Source organism: Podarcis bocagei (assembly GCF_964188305.1).
Source record: "Podarcis bocagei genome assembly, chromosome: 2".
Classification (NCBI taxonomy): domain Eukaryota; kingdom Metazoa; phylum Chordata; class Lepidosauria; order Squamata; family Lacertidae; genus Podarcis; species Podarcis bocagei.
This window is the reverse complement of record NC_138126.1, coordinates 35,161,395-35,173,411: the sequence shown is the minus strand read 5'-3', so window position 1 is coordinate 35,173,411 and position 12,017 is coordinate 35,161,395. Positions and strand designations below refer to the sequence as shown.

At 41.5% G+C, this 12,017-nt stretch overlaps 1 protein-coding gene across 2 annotated transcripts; it reads left to right on the top strand.

Annotated features, from left to right (window-relative positions):
• The first annotated feature begins 424 nt into the window (after positions 1-424).
• Positions 425-11,741, top strand: PROK2 (prokineticin 2). Of its 2 annotated transcripts, XM_081184424.1 has the most exons (4): positions 425-632; positions 6,638-6,763; positions 10,514-10,568; positions 10,985-11,741. In XM_081184424.1, exons 1-4 carry the CDS (start codon positions 561-563, stop codon positions 11,032-11,034), a joined length of 303 nt encoding a protein of 100 aa, XP_081040550.1. In that variant the 5' UTR covers positions 425-560; the 3' UTR covers positions 11,035-11,741. The 2 variants fall into 2 exon arrangements, with proteins under 2 accessions (XP_081040550.1, XP_081040549.1); XM_081184423.1 differs by lacking the exon at positions 10,514-10,568 and having other exon boundaries at positions 432-632.
• The last annotated feature ends 276 nt before the right edge of the window (positions 11,742-12,017 follow it).

The window sequence follows — 12,017 nt, the reverse complement described above, 5'->3', positions numbered from 1 at the left end:
CTCCTGCTTCCAGACGCGTGTTTACTGTACTGTGGAATCGGTGCTCTTCTTGCAAGTTTTATTTCCTCAGCATCCCCAAGATGGCCTTGCCTGCTTCCCCACCCCCGCCCATTTACCCTTCTCACGGCAAATATATAAAGCTGACAGTAGCCCACCCCACCCGTTTGTGGCAACGGAAAGCAACCCAGCCTGGAGCGCCCCACTTCCTCGTATCTGTGCACTTTTCTGCGCGAGGGAATCGCCGCGCTACTACTTCTTGAGAGCGTGAGGGGAGGAGGTGCGCGCTTGTTTTGTGTTGTGTGTTTATGTGGCTGCTCCTGCGCATGCCCTCCACACACACACACCCCGTCCCTCTCCCCCGACGGCAGCGTTGCTGGGTAGGTGGGTGAGTGACTCATCCTGCCTTTGAATGGCAGCCCTAAGCTTTATAACGGGCTGGAGCGGCCCCGGCTCCACTCCTGCTCCTCACGGTTGCTGCTGCCCTGAGGGGAGCCCTGAGCAAGGCTTAAGCGCGCGGAGAGCTGCACACACAGCCCCGGGGAGAGAGAACAGAGGGAGCCATGAGGAGCCTGAGCTGCGTCCCGCTCCTCTTCCTGCTGCTCTCCACGGGGGATTCTGCAGTTATCACTGGGGTGAGAGGGGCAGCCTCTGGGGCGAGGGATTATCGCCACCAAATAGACTTGGCAAAGGGAGTGGGGTGGGGTGGGGGTGACACCTTGTACGAGAAAGGAAGGACTGGCGAGACACGAGTTAACCTCGACGGTTGGAGCGGGCGAGACAAGTGCGCCCTTTCTGCCGTCTGAGCCTGGTGGCTATTTTGGCGGGAAATCCGGGATTGGCTGAAAGCAGCACCACCAGCCGAGACGGGGTGGCGAGTAGGCGAGTGCTGTCGAGAGTGCGAGAGGAGGCAAGAATGGCTTTTAAGTGTGCTGTGGGGGGTTTTCTGTGGAGGAAAGGACCGACGAGGCGCGCTGCTCGGTTCTTTTCCTGCGAGAGGGCACGGTGCGCGCCTGACTCGACTCCCCGCGCGCCTTGGGGGCTTTTGGGGAGGCGTTCGACTGAAACGAGCTGCTGAAGTTTATGGGGTGAGGCGGGCCTGATCCTGAGGCTTTGCGTGCGTGCCTGGTGGCTTTTGTGGGGTGGATGGAGCTTGTCCCCTGGAATATTATGGCTAGTCTGGGGAAAGGGTTGGGACGGGAGACAAAGGCGCGCTCATGGCAGTCGCCTCAGAGGGATACTGAGGCAACTTGAGTCGCCTCCCGCACTGACTATCTGCTTTAACTGGCTAATTTAAGGCTGGGGTTGTCCCTGGGCGGGAGTTGGGAGCCAGCTGCCCTTGCGCAACCTGTAACTCCAAAAGCTTCCCCCAGCTGCGCTCAGTTTGGAAGTTGAGGCAACTGTGGAGAAGCGTGTGGTTTTTTTCCTGAGCTGAAACCACCTCCTGGATTCGATACTCCTGTGCTGAGTTCCTCAGAATCTTCCTTCCTCTGTCACATTTAATTTCTCAAGACAGGGGAGATGTTCACTCAGCTCCGGAGTCCGGGAGAGATTCTCACCTACGTCCACCCCTCCCCCGTTTCAAAGAGGCGTTTTAAACGATTCGCAACTCCCAGTTGTCTTGCCAAGAAACTTTTTATGTAATCGATTCTGGGGAAGGACGACAACAAGAGCCTGAGTAACACTTTGAAAGGTTCATTTTCTCTTAAAAGCTCCAACCAGGTATTTCAGCATACGGAAAGACTTTGAAATCAAAGTGACTTTATAATAGCCACATTTTTCTGTGGCTGGAGTGTGGGTAGGCTGCAATACTTTTAGCTTTTTAAGATTTCCCCTACTTCCTCCTTTGCTAAGGACTTGGCTATTCCTTACAAAGTGTTGTTATTGACAAAAGTTCTCTAAACGCATTTTTAAAAACTGCTTTATTTAACAATTGCCTTGACTCTCTAACTGCTCTATTCCCCCCCCCCTTAGATTGGATCCATTGTGCCTTTGATCTTGAACCTGTTTCGTTGAATCTGTTTTCCTCCTGCAGTTTGATTCACTGTTAAGGTCCAGGTGACAGAAGGAAAGAGAGGAGCAGGAGGGGCAGGATGGAAGCTAACAAGTTGCAAGACTTATATGTCATATTGGCAGGGCTGATAGATTTCTAGCACCATGAAGGAAATTGGGCTCTATAACTCAATGCTGCACAGATTCCTTCATTCAGTACAAAATACTGCACTTAATAGTGGGTCTCTTCAAAGGCGCTTAATGTGGCATTTTTATTCTCCTCTGTAGTTTGGCACTTGGCTGGAACTTATGGCCAGACTCAGTAAAGGAGTACAGGAACAACCTCATGTCCGGTTCCTCTAATACTTTCTGTTTTATTTTACCATTGCATGATACTTTCTTTTTACAGGTGTAAATACAATTTCAAAGAAATTAGCTAAATGACCACCTCTATATATTCAGGTGGGGTATGATCCAGCCTATGCTAGCTTGTAAAAGAGGTAATCCAGTGGTAGAAGCAGAGAGCAAATCTTGCGTATGACAGCAGCATGTGCAGGAATAATTTGACAAGAAACTGAATTGTATCCTTGAGCAGGGTTCCCCTGACTTCTCCATTTGTATTAATGAAGTAATAAAAGGAACAACTGTAATATAAAGTAATATTTGTGTTTGGGATAAATCTCTTTTCTTCTCCCTGTTAAATATACACTATCTGCTTAATGCTTGAGGGCAGACAATACACATATGCTGATTTCTGAACATATCATGTTCTTAATGTTTACTCAATCAACCTGCAGCCTACATGCTGCTTAGATACTTCAGTAATTCAGGGGTATATAAATATCTGAAATAAACAAATTCCAAAGAAAGTCCCTCTTGTAAATCTGTTATTTTTCATAATGGAATGGTTTGAAGCTTACCTTCTTGTCCTTCAACTCGAAGCACCTAGGTAGCATAAGCCCTTCACACACTGGGAGTTATCCTGAGAGGAGGTGTGTAGGGACCAGACCTCTGAGAACATCTTAAGATGTGTGAGGAGGCTCCTCAGTGGCCTTGAGACTGAGGGAGGAGAGAAAGTAAACAGAGCAACCTACCGTACCCAGGGCATCCTAGGAAAGGAAGAGACACCTGGAGTCAGGGCTATTCTTCTAGAAAAGAGATGCCAGAACTCACCATGAATGCCAACCTCCTCTTAAAATGGCAATGGCATCCACCTGAGAGGTGCTGGTACCCAACTGAGAGGTGCCAGAAATGAGTTCTGCCAAGTTCTGGCTGAAAAAAGCCCTGCCGTGACTAAGTAGAAAGGACAAGATGAAAAAGTGACAAGGTCAAGAAAAGGACTTTTCATCTACTGCTTTTAGCCTTTTCAAATTACCCGCCTGGTCTCTATCTGAAAGCAGAGAATTTCTGTGGCAGCAATCTGCAGTGAAGAGCTCTGTCTGGTAGTTTATATTGTGTGGTTTTTTAAGAAAACAAAAACAAAAAATAAAGTAAATGTGCAGCATTTCTTGCACACATAGGGACGAATCTAGGATTTAACTCTGCCCTACAAAATGAACTAGTGAATAGAACTGAAATTTCTACAATGTTAAGAGTATATATGAAACATTAAAATAGAATGAAACCAGCTAAAATCCAGTTAATATTAATCTAGCAATTAATATTTTACACAAATCTTAGGAATTGGTTTTGCATTTCTTTCCCTGTTGACATGTAAACTAACATAACCTTGTGCCTCATCTCAGAATTCAAAATAAAATTGTAGTAATGACTTTGAATATTACCATACAACCAGTTTTTTTAAAGCTACCATCTATTATGTAAATATGTGCTCTGATATCAATTTTCTTATTAAAATTACATAATATTTATGCAGTAGAGTATAATTATATTCATAATGAAATGTTCTAAAGTGAGCATTTGTTTCAGTGGACAGTAATGTTTCCCTCAGAGCCATTATCTGTTCATAAACACTTTCCTGTGAATCTGCTTATTTATGATGCCATTGCTCAGCAGAATCTTATAGAGCTTCACAGTCCAAGTATTTGAAATGAAACAAAAGCAAAGTTATTTTTGCAGTGCAGTCCTAACCATGTCTTCTCAGAAACATGACCAACTAAATTCAGTGGGATTTGCTGCCAGGTAAATGGGGTTAGAATTATAGCCTGAATGTATTCCTTGATTTCACTAAGACGGGTGTGAGGAACCTTTGGTCCTTCAGATGTAGCTGACCTCCAACTTGCACCATTGCTAACCATTGGACATGTTTGCTGTGGATGATCGGAATTGTAGTTCTTCAGCATTTAAAAAGCCAAAGGTTCTCCACATCTGCACTTACGGCATTTTCACAAACCATTCAAAATCCACTTTGGCATTAAACTGATCTCAGTCCAATCTTAGCTGACTCATCACCTTTGTTTTCAAGTGAAGTTTCTACTATGAAGTTGTTTTTTATTTTAAAATGATATAAGATAAAAAATATAGACAGTCTATACTCAGCCTGTCAGCATCTTACAGATACAGAGGCAGGTGCCTTGTCTCAGCTGTAGTACTTTCATGCTATTGTCATGACCACGGAGTTCATCAGAACTCCAGATACAGAGCTGGAGGCCGCAGATGCATCAGCTAAGGGGCCACGTTGAGGGTTCCAAGCTTCCTACTCATTTTCAGAAGGCCATGGCACCTGTCAGAAAACCACAGAAGGAACTCCCATAGCTGTAGGACTCAAGTCAGGACCCTCACAAGTGCCTTCCCTAAAGAACCTGATACCTATCACTGCACTTAACTGATCCTGCAGTACAGGGAGCACACTTGGAGGGAAGCTGTGGGATGCAGAAGAAGCGCTGGCCCTTTTAAGACTCTGAAGTTCATTCTTATGGTGGTTTTAGGTGACACATGGTATCTGTAGGTGGCCAGCAGTATCATGTTCTCCTTTTCGGTATCATTGTCATGCCCCAACTTCACGGATCTTTGTATACAGAAACCGGCTGCTCATGCATAACTATGTATGAGGATCTGTCCAGGGAAAGTGACCTTTGAGGAGAACAAGTTGTCTGTAATCAAACAGCACAGGAGTAGTATACAACTCACCTGCCACACATTAGCATGGATTTGTCTAACAGGCATTAAATCTCCAGTCCTTAAGCAACCATTCATTCTACCAGTCTAGGATTCCTGCTGATTTTAACATAATAAAACAGTACAAAGACTTTTTATTTACAAATTAAAAGGAAACTGACTTGATGGGCAACGAGTTGTGGCCTTTTCTGGTTATAACAGTATGGAAGAGGCAAGGGTGGGAAATGAACACGCAGGAGACTTTAGAGCTTGAATGAAAGCTTGTTTTGTCTGGAGGTTCTCCTGAGAAAATTTTTTTATAAAGTGTTAACCACATATTTTGGGATAGGATGTTCAATATATTTAACATTTGATGCCTGCCAGTCTTTTATAGCTGACATGACATGGTATTTAGTATGACTATGGTCAGCATGAATGCCTCAGATTGTTCCCTGATAAATTGTGGCCTATGTGTGTCACAAATGAATAAATACTCTAGGAATCTTCTTTTCAAATCGACTTTTACCAGAAATTATAAGATAGACAATCAATAACAGAAAAGCTTTAGGCTGCAATCCTATTGTCACTTACATGAGAGTGAAATCCATTAAATTCAATGGTACTTCTGAACAGGAATGACTGGAATAGTGTTGCACATGTTTTCATGGAAGTTGTAATTTATTTTCTTGAATTTCTTGTGGTTTTGTGTAATTTTGTTCTTAGCATTCTTAGATTTTTGTAAACCACTATATACTTGCATGAGTAAACCACTATATACTTGCGTGAGCAAGCTTGATTTATAAGAGCTTCAGTTAATATCCAGAGAAACAAGCTCCAATGACTTGCTCCATTTTTAGCTACAGAGTTATGCCTGCTATAAATAAATCAAAACATTAAAAGTATTCTAATAGAAAGAAAAAGGGGCTTCTGCTTTTGTTGGACCAGATTAATACTGTTTTTGTGTTTCAGAAGTGATTGCAGGCATTCTGGTGAATATAAGATAGATCTTACCTCTGCCTGAACATTGAGACATTGTATTGTTAAATATCACAAATATTTGCTCTGCTATTCTGTGGCATAAAAGCTAATATAGAACCTCTTGCTACGCATGTTTCTTTTGGCAACAAATGATCATTTAACCCATCATCTCATTCTGTCTGGCACCATTCATGGTATAAAATAATTTAGTGGCCTGGATCCAACTAAATAATCCCCACTGGTTTCAGTGGGGCCTTTGTGGCTGACTTTAGCTGATGGATCCAGACCACAGGCTATCTTTACTTGAACTGACGATGGTGGTTGGAGGAAAGACAGCATGTGAAATTTGATATGTAGGTTCCACCTGTTAAGATTAAAAGATTTCCAATTACTAAATCTAAGGATTTTTAATTTAAAGAAACAAACAAACTTGCTTCAGCTTCTAATGGGCTATATGACCATGTGAATCCCGAACCCCACAATTTCCTTGTGTTAGCAAAGCCTCTTGAAAATACAGGCTTTTAGATGTACAATAAGATAATGGGGTAGTAGTCCAGTTTATTTTTAGTAATTTTACTTATCTAATACTGTGTGTTTGTTTATTATGTTTAAGGCTTGTGACAGAGATCTACAGTGTGGTGGAGGCATGTGTTGTGCTGTTAGCCTCTGGATTCGGAGCCTGCGGATGTGCACACCAATGGGAACCTTGGGAGAAGACTGTCATCCTTTGAGTCATAAAGTTAGTATTTTTTTCTGGTACCCTGTGTGATACCGTAACTGACAGGGTAGAAGGAAATATGAATATATTTTGTTGTGAGTCACACTGCATAAAATATTATCCATTGCAAAAGTGCAAGAACATATACTTTACAGAGGAAGTTTTCTTTTTATGGAAACAGCATCATAAGAACATACGCAAATAAATATATTACTGTCAGTGTTATTCTGTAAGAGGTCTTAAGGTAAAAAAAATAAAGTCCAATGCTTTTCTTTCACATTACAGAATATAAGCATCTTAAAACTATCCTTATACTCTTGTTTCTTATAAGTGATCATTCAAACCCTGCTGATTTCCAGAGCTATTAATCATTTGAGTAGGCAAATTGTTCAGGTAATCAAAGTACAGTGGTGCCCCGCAAGACGAATGCCTCGCAAGACGAAAAACTCGCTAGACGAAAGGGTTTTTCGGTTTTGCGTTGCTTCGCTAGATGAATTTCCCTATGGGCTTGCTTCGCAAGACGAAAACGTCTTGCGTTTTTTTTTAAAAGCCGCTTGAAGAGGCGCAGTTGCGACGGACCGTGCTTCGCAAGATGAAAAACATCGCAAGACGAAAAGACTCGTGGAACGAATTCTTTTCGTCTTGCGAGGCACCACTGTACCTCATTGCTTCCTTACAGAGGTTGGAATCCAACATTGTTTTGAGTTGTCTTCTGATCACGTGCCTTTCTCTCATCTCCTCTGCAGCTCTCATCAACCCTCTAGGGCAGATTTTAAGGATACACAAGGGCGATTTGGGGTGGGGCATTGCACATGTGATGTCAGGATAAGGTCACCAGATGTTTTTCAATGAATCCGGGGACACTTACTGTTCGCTACATACATGTGAATGCTGAGAAAGCTGTAAATCTGGGGACTATCCCTGGGAAACAGGGACGTCTGGTAACCTTACAGCAGGAGTCAGAAGGAGCCTGGGGCAGATCCGAACATGGCAGTCACATGGCATCAATGGCGGGTTGTTGCTCCTCCTCCACCACCTCCTGGTGCTGCCATCTGCAGGAAGTTGCTTCAAACTTCCTTCCCCCAGCAGCAGGAGAAGGAGCTGGCCACTGGAGCCACATTACGCTGGGCTCCATGCTTCGCCTTCGTGCTTTTTGAACACCCCAAAAATAGTCAAGGTGGCCAAACACCCCAAAAATATTCAGGGAGGCCAAAAGAGCTCAGCCCCAGGTGCTGGCACTGCTGTTCAGGTATTTGGGGCCTGTGTTGTTTAGCCTTTTAAACACTAACATGAGCATCTTAAATTGAGCCCAGAAACAAACTGGCAACCAGTGCAGCTGTTTTAAAAGAGGGGTTATGTGAGATCTAAATGGAACTCCATCCAGCAATCTGGCTGCTGCATTTTGAACCACCTCTTCTTTTGGAAATTATGCATGGTCTGCCCGCCGCCGCCGCCCCCCCGCCCCCTTTCGATAGGAGTCTGAGAATATAGTCCAAAATGTTTTGAAAATATTAAGGTTCATAGCTTATGGTTGTACTCTCTTACCATTGCTAGACTTTATGACAATACTCTGTTCCTAACCATATCCACATTTCACTATTGCACCATGCACTTAGGCTTACTGTACTGCTCCGCCTCTTTTTCTTGTTAAGGATATAGCTCAATCTCAGCTTGTAACCTAACAATGGAGCTCTCTTTATCCTTTAAGTAGCATTGGCAAGACCCAACTGACAGTTTGACACTCAGTTGCTTGCTAGTACCCTATGTACAAATCATTGGTTTTTCTTCATATTGTTTTATTGGGGCAGACAATGGATGGGATAGTCCATAAAGCTGCAAGAAGGCACTGTCATCCTTTTTCTCCCCTAAATACATTCATTCTCATTCCATGCAATGAGGGGTGGAGCCATTACCTTTCTTCCCATTTCTTTCTTGGTCTGCTGTTAAAGAAGAAGCAGAGAAGGATGTCACTGACTGCATATTCTTGAAAATCTTGGTCTTGTTTTGTATTGTTTCTAGCACTGGTTCTCAAAGTATTTACTGTTCAGTAAAATTAGTCCTGGCAATTTAGCCTTGAAGCTAGGGCTGCCATACGTCATATCCGGAATACTGCAGCCAATGTTTCTCAGAAATAGCTCAAAATCATCCAATTTATTTGCAAAAAAGCTCATATTATCCATAGGGGTTACAGAAGACCATTCAAAGTGTCAAAACACTGACATTCCCCATTTGTCTGCTGGTCAGGTACAAAGCAGACATATTCAATTTCTATTTTCCCTCACTACCACACCACTGAGTTTAAACTTGATCTGCAAGGACAAGACTAAATTGAAAGGCAATTTTGCCTTCATACTAGATTAGCCTTGAGTGCCCTTTGTTAAATCACACATGGAGAGCTTGTAAAGTAGACCACCAACTGATATAAGCTGATCAGAGATCAGTAAAGGCATACTGCTTAAATCAGAACACAGATTAAATGTTAGTCTTTCAGATAAGATTGAGTTGCAATTCATTTAGCCCTGCTACCACTTCTATAGATTTTTTTCTTTCCATTAAGGTGAATAAAATATTATTTGTGCAACATTTTATAAAGAAAAAAATACACAACATGATGCTTTGACAATAATACTGTAATGCAAGAACAAAATGCATTGGTCTTTGAGAAGAAAATCTGACACAAAAAAGGTCTTGTTGACCCCAGTGAATTGTGTTATTCTGATGGGACTAGATACATAATTAATCCCAACCAATTATTTGCAGTAACACTATGAAACATCATTATTGGCAACAGTTTTGTTTTTAGAGGAAAATTTTGCTGTGGGTGTATGATTTGGAGAAATGCAGAATACCTCCAAGCCCATGGTTTTTAGCAAAAGGTAGGTAAACCATACTTGTAAACCATGTAGCTAACATGGTACCCTTCAAACATTGTTGGACTACAACTCCCATCAGCCTCAGACCACATTGTCAGTGGTCAGAGATGATGAGAGTTGTAGTCCACAGCATTTTGTTGGCACCACATTGGCTACTCCTATCCCTGCCACAGATATCAAACAGACTGTAGAGGTTTATAGCAAAGCAAACAGGAACAGAAGGGAGTTCATACATCTGACTAGGCATAGATTTTGGCATTTACGGATATACGTTCCTCCAAAACTGTATTGCTTCCCAGCTCAGTTGTACAAGAGGAGAAACAATAATAAGGCATTGGGAAGGGGTATGCTGCAGTAAATAGCACCACCCTATTCTTTTGACTTGCCACATGCAAAATATTTTGGCTACTGTATATACAGACAAATTGTATATACTGTATATACAGTTCAACTGCCTGCTCCCATTCCCTTCTCATCAATATGGAGCAGATTCTGAGTCATTCTGAAATAATTTTTGAAGCGTTAGCTCAAGTGTCTTCATATGTATTTGTCCTGCTTACATCATAATAAAATTTGATTTTGACTTGTGTTTCTCATTGGCTGAAAGTGTGGCATTGCACTGAGCTGCACATAATCAACTCCTAAACTTCTGACTGAAAGGAATCCATTTGGTTCCATTTTGTAAAAGCAAGGTATTCTAAAGATGAACAGATTTATCTGCCCCATTGAGAAAAAAATTCTGAGGTGCTTAACAGAAACATTGGGCAAAAATAAAGTGAAACCTGCCTGTGCAGCTGGTAGGTAAGAATATTTTTGAGGCTCTGTGCAATCTTACAAGTCTCATGCCCTATTACAAGTCCAATGCTGCCCCTGTTGAACTCATTTCCTTTTTTTACAGGCAAATATTGAGTGCTGTTTCCAGGAAAGCACTAGAAATATTTATTCTCCCACAGGTACGACATAGGTATATGTTGTTGGATGATCCTATTGGAAGGCCCAATCTGAAGCAAGGTAGCATATGTGGGATAGCAAATACCAATGCTGTAAAACTTTGGATTAGGTCTTTGCCGAAAGTCATCCTCCCATTGGTACACCATAATAATCTATACCAGACTTACTGCTCTTTTGAAATGATGGTTGTGTACACAGAGGATCAGTTTCACATTATATAGTTAAGAATAAACACCAAGAGAGGAAAACAGGTCAGTACACCTGTAAGGAAGATGGGATATGTTTTGGGATATGTTTTGGGGGATCCCTTTGAACTAGTTTAATATACTAGTGTGAAAACTTTAGTGTTAATGGCAGGCACCTACTGCTGAGTTGTCTTCTTGCCTTCATTTCTTTAACATTAACTATTTGTTTTCAGATTCCATTTTGGGGGAAGAGAATTCATCACAGCTGTCCATGCCTACCTAATTTGGCTTGTGTCTGGATTTCTCCTAGCAAATACAAATGTTTACCGGAGTTCAAAAACGAAGATATCTTTTTCTAGCGAAAGCATGGGGAAGGATTCTGTGCCATTACTGTATTCCATGTATTAAGATCCTTACTTGTTATTGTGATGAAGTCATTTGTCACTGGAAATTTTCCAATGTACTTTCTTGCATTGTAACCATTATCACTTTTATGATACCATAGTTCATGGTAGCCAAGATGTTTTCAGCTGGACAATTTCAGGGAGTTCTTCATATTCTTAACAGCACAAGCTAATATGTGCTGAAGTAGACCTGTACAACTTGAGACTTGCCAGTTCAAACATAGCACATCAGTCATGTGTGGCAGACTACCTGAGGCTCAATAAACCTCCTATTTGTGTAGCCTACAAAAAAAGGGTAACAAGAAGAAACTGGCAGGCCCCAATGTATCATTGCTGTGTTGCATTTGGCTTAGATCACAAACTGTGCAGACTTATACTGAAGGAATAGTACAGATAGCTCCTCTCTCCTAAAATCTGGCCTGCTTAAGGATGATCAGGTTAGCCATCTAGAAAATGGATGCCCATAATTACCAAGTCAGTTTACATAAATTTGCTCAAGATTTTTCTGAATCTACTAAGATTGAATTAAAGGATTTTGCACTGCAATATAGGGCTAAGAACAAGACGATTTGTTAGACTATGATAATCCAGGCACATATTTGTAGTAATAATAATAATAATAATAATAATAATAATAATAATAATAATATTTTAGATTAGAAATAACATTATTTTAAACACTTCAACTGTGTTCTTTACGTTATTTAAAAATGACAACCAGCACCAAAGCATTTAAGTAGTAAAAATACTGTTTAAAATTAATACACTCTGAGTATGAGAAGAGAAAGAATTCTTTTCGTTTTATTTGGCATAAACTAGCAGCTTGTCAGATATTTGAAGTGTACTTTATATATTTTTTTAA

Bases quoted from the DNA above. Each gene is read 5' to 3' on its own strand.
- PROK2 (XM_081184423.1), top strand. From the start codon at position 561: ATGAGGAGCCTGAGCTGCGTCCCGCTCCTCTTCCTGCTGCTCTCCACG. The intron at 633-6,637 runs GTGAGAGGGGCA...ATTATGTTTAAG, and splicing joins ATTCTGCAGTTATCACTGGG to GCTTGTGACAGAGATCTACA. The intron at 6,764-10,984 runs GTTAGTATTTTT...ATTTGTTTTCAG, and splicing joins GTCATCCTTTGAGTCATAAA to ATTCCATTTTGGGGGAAGAG.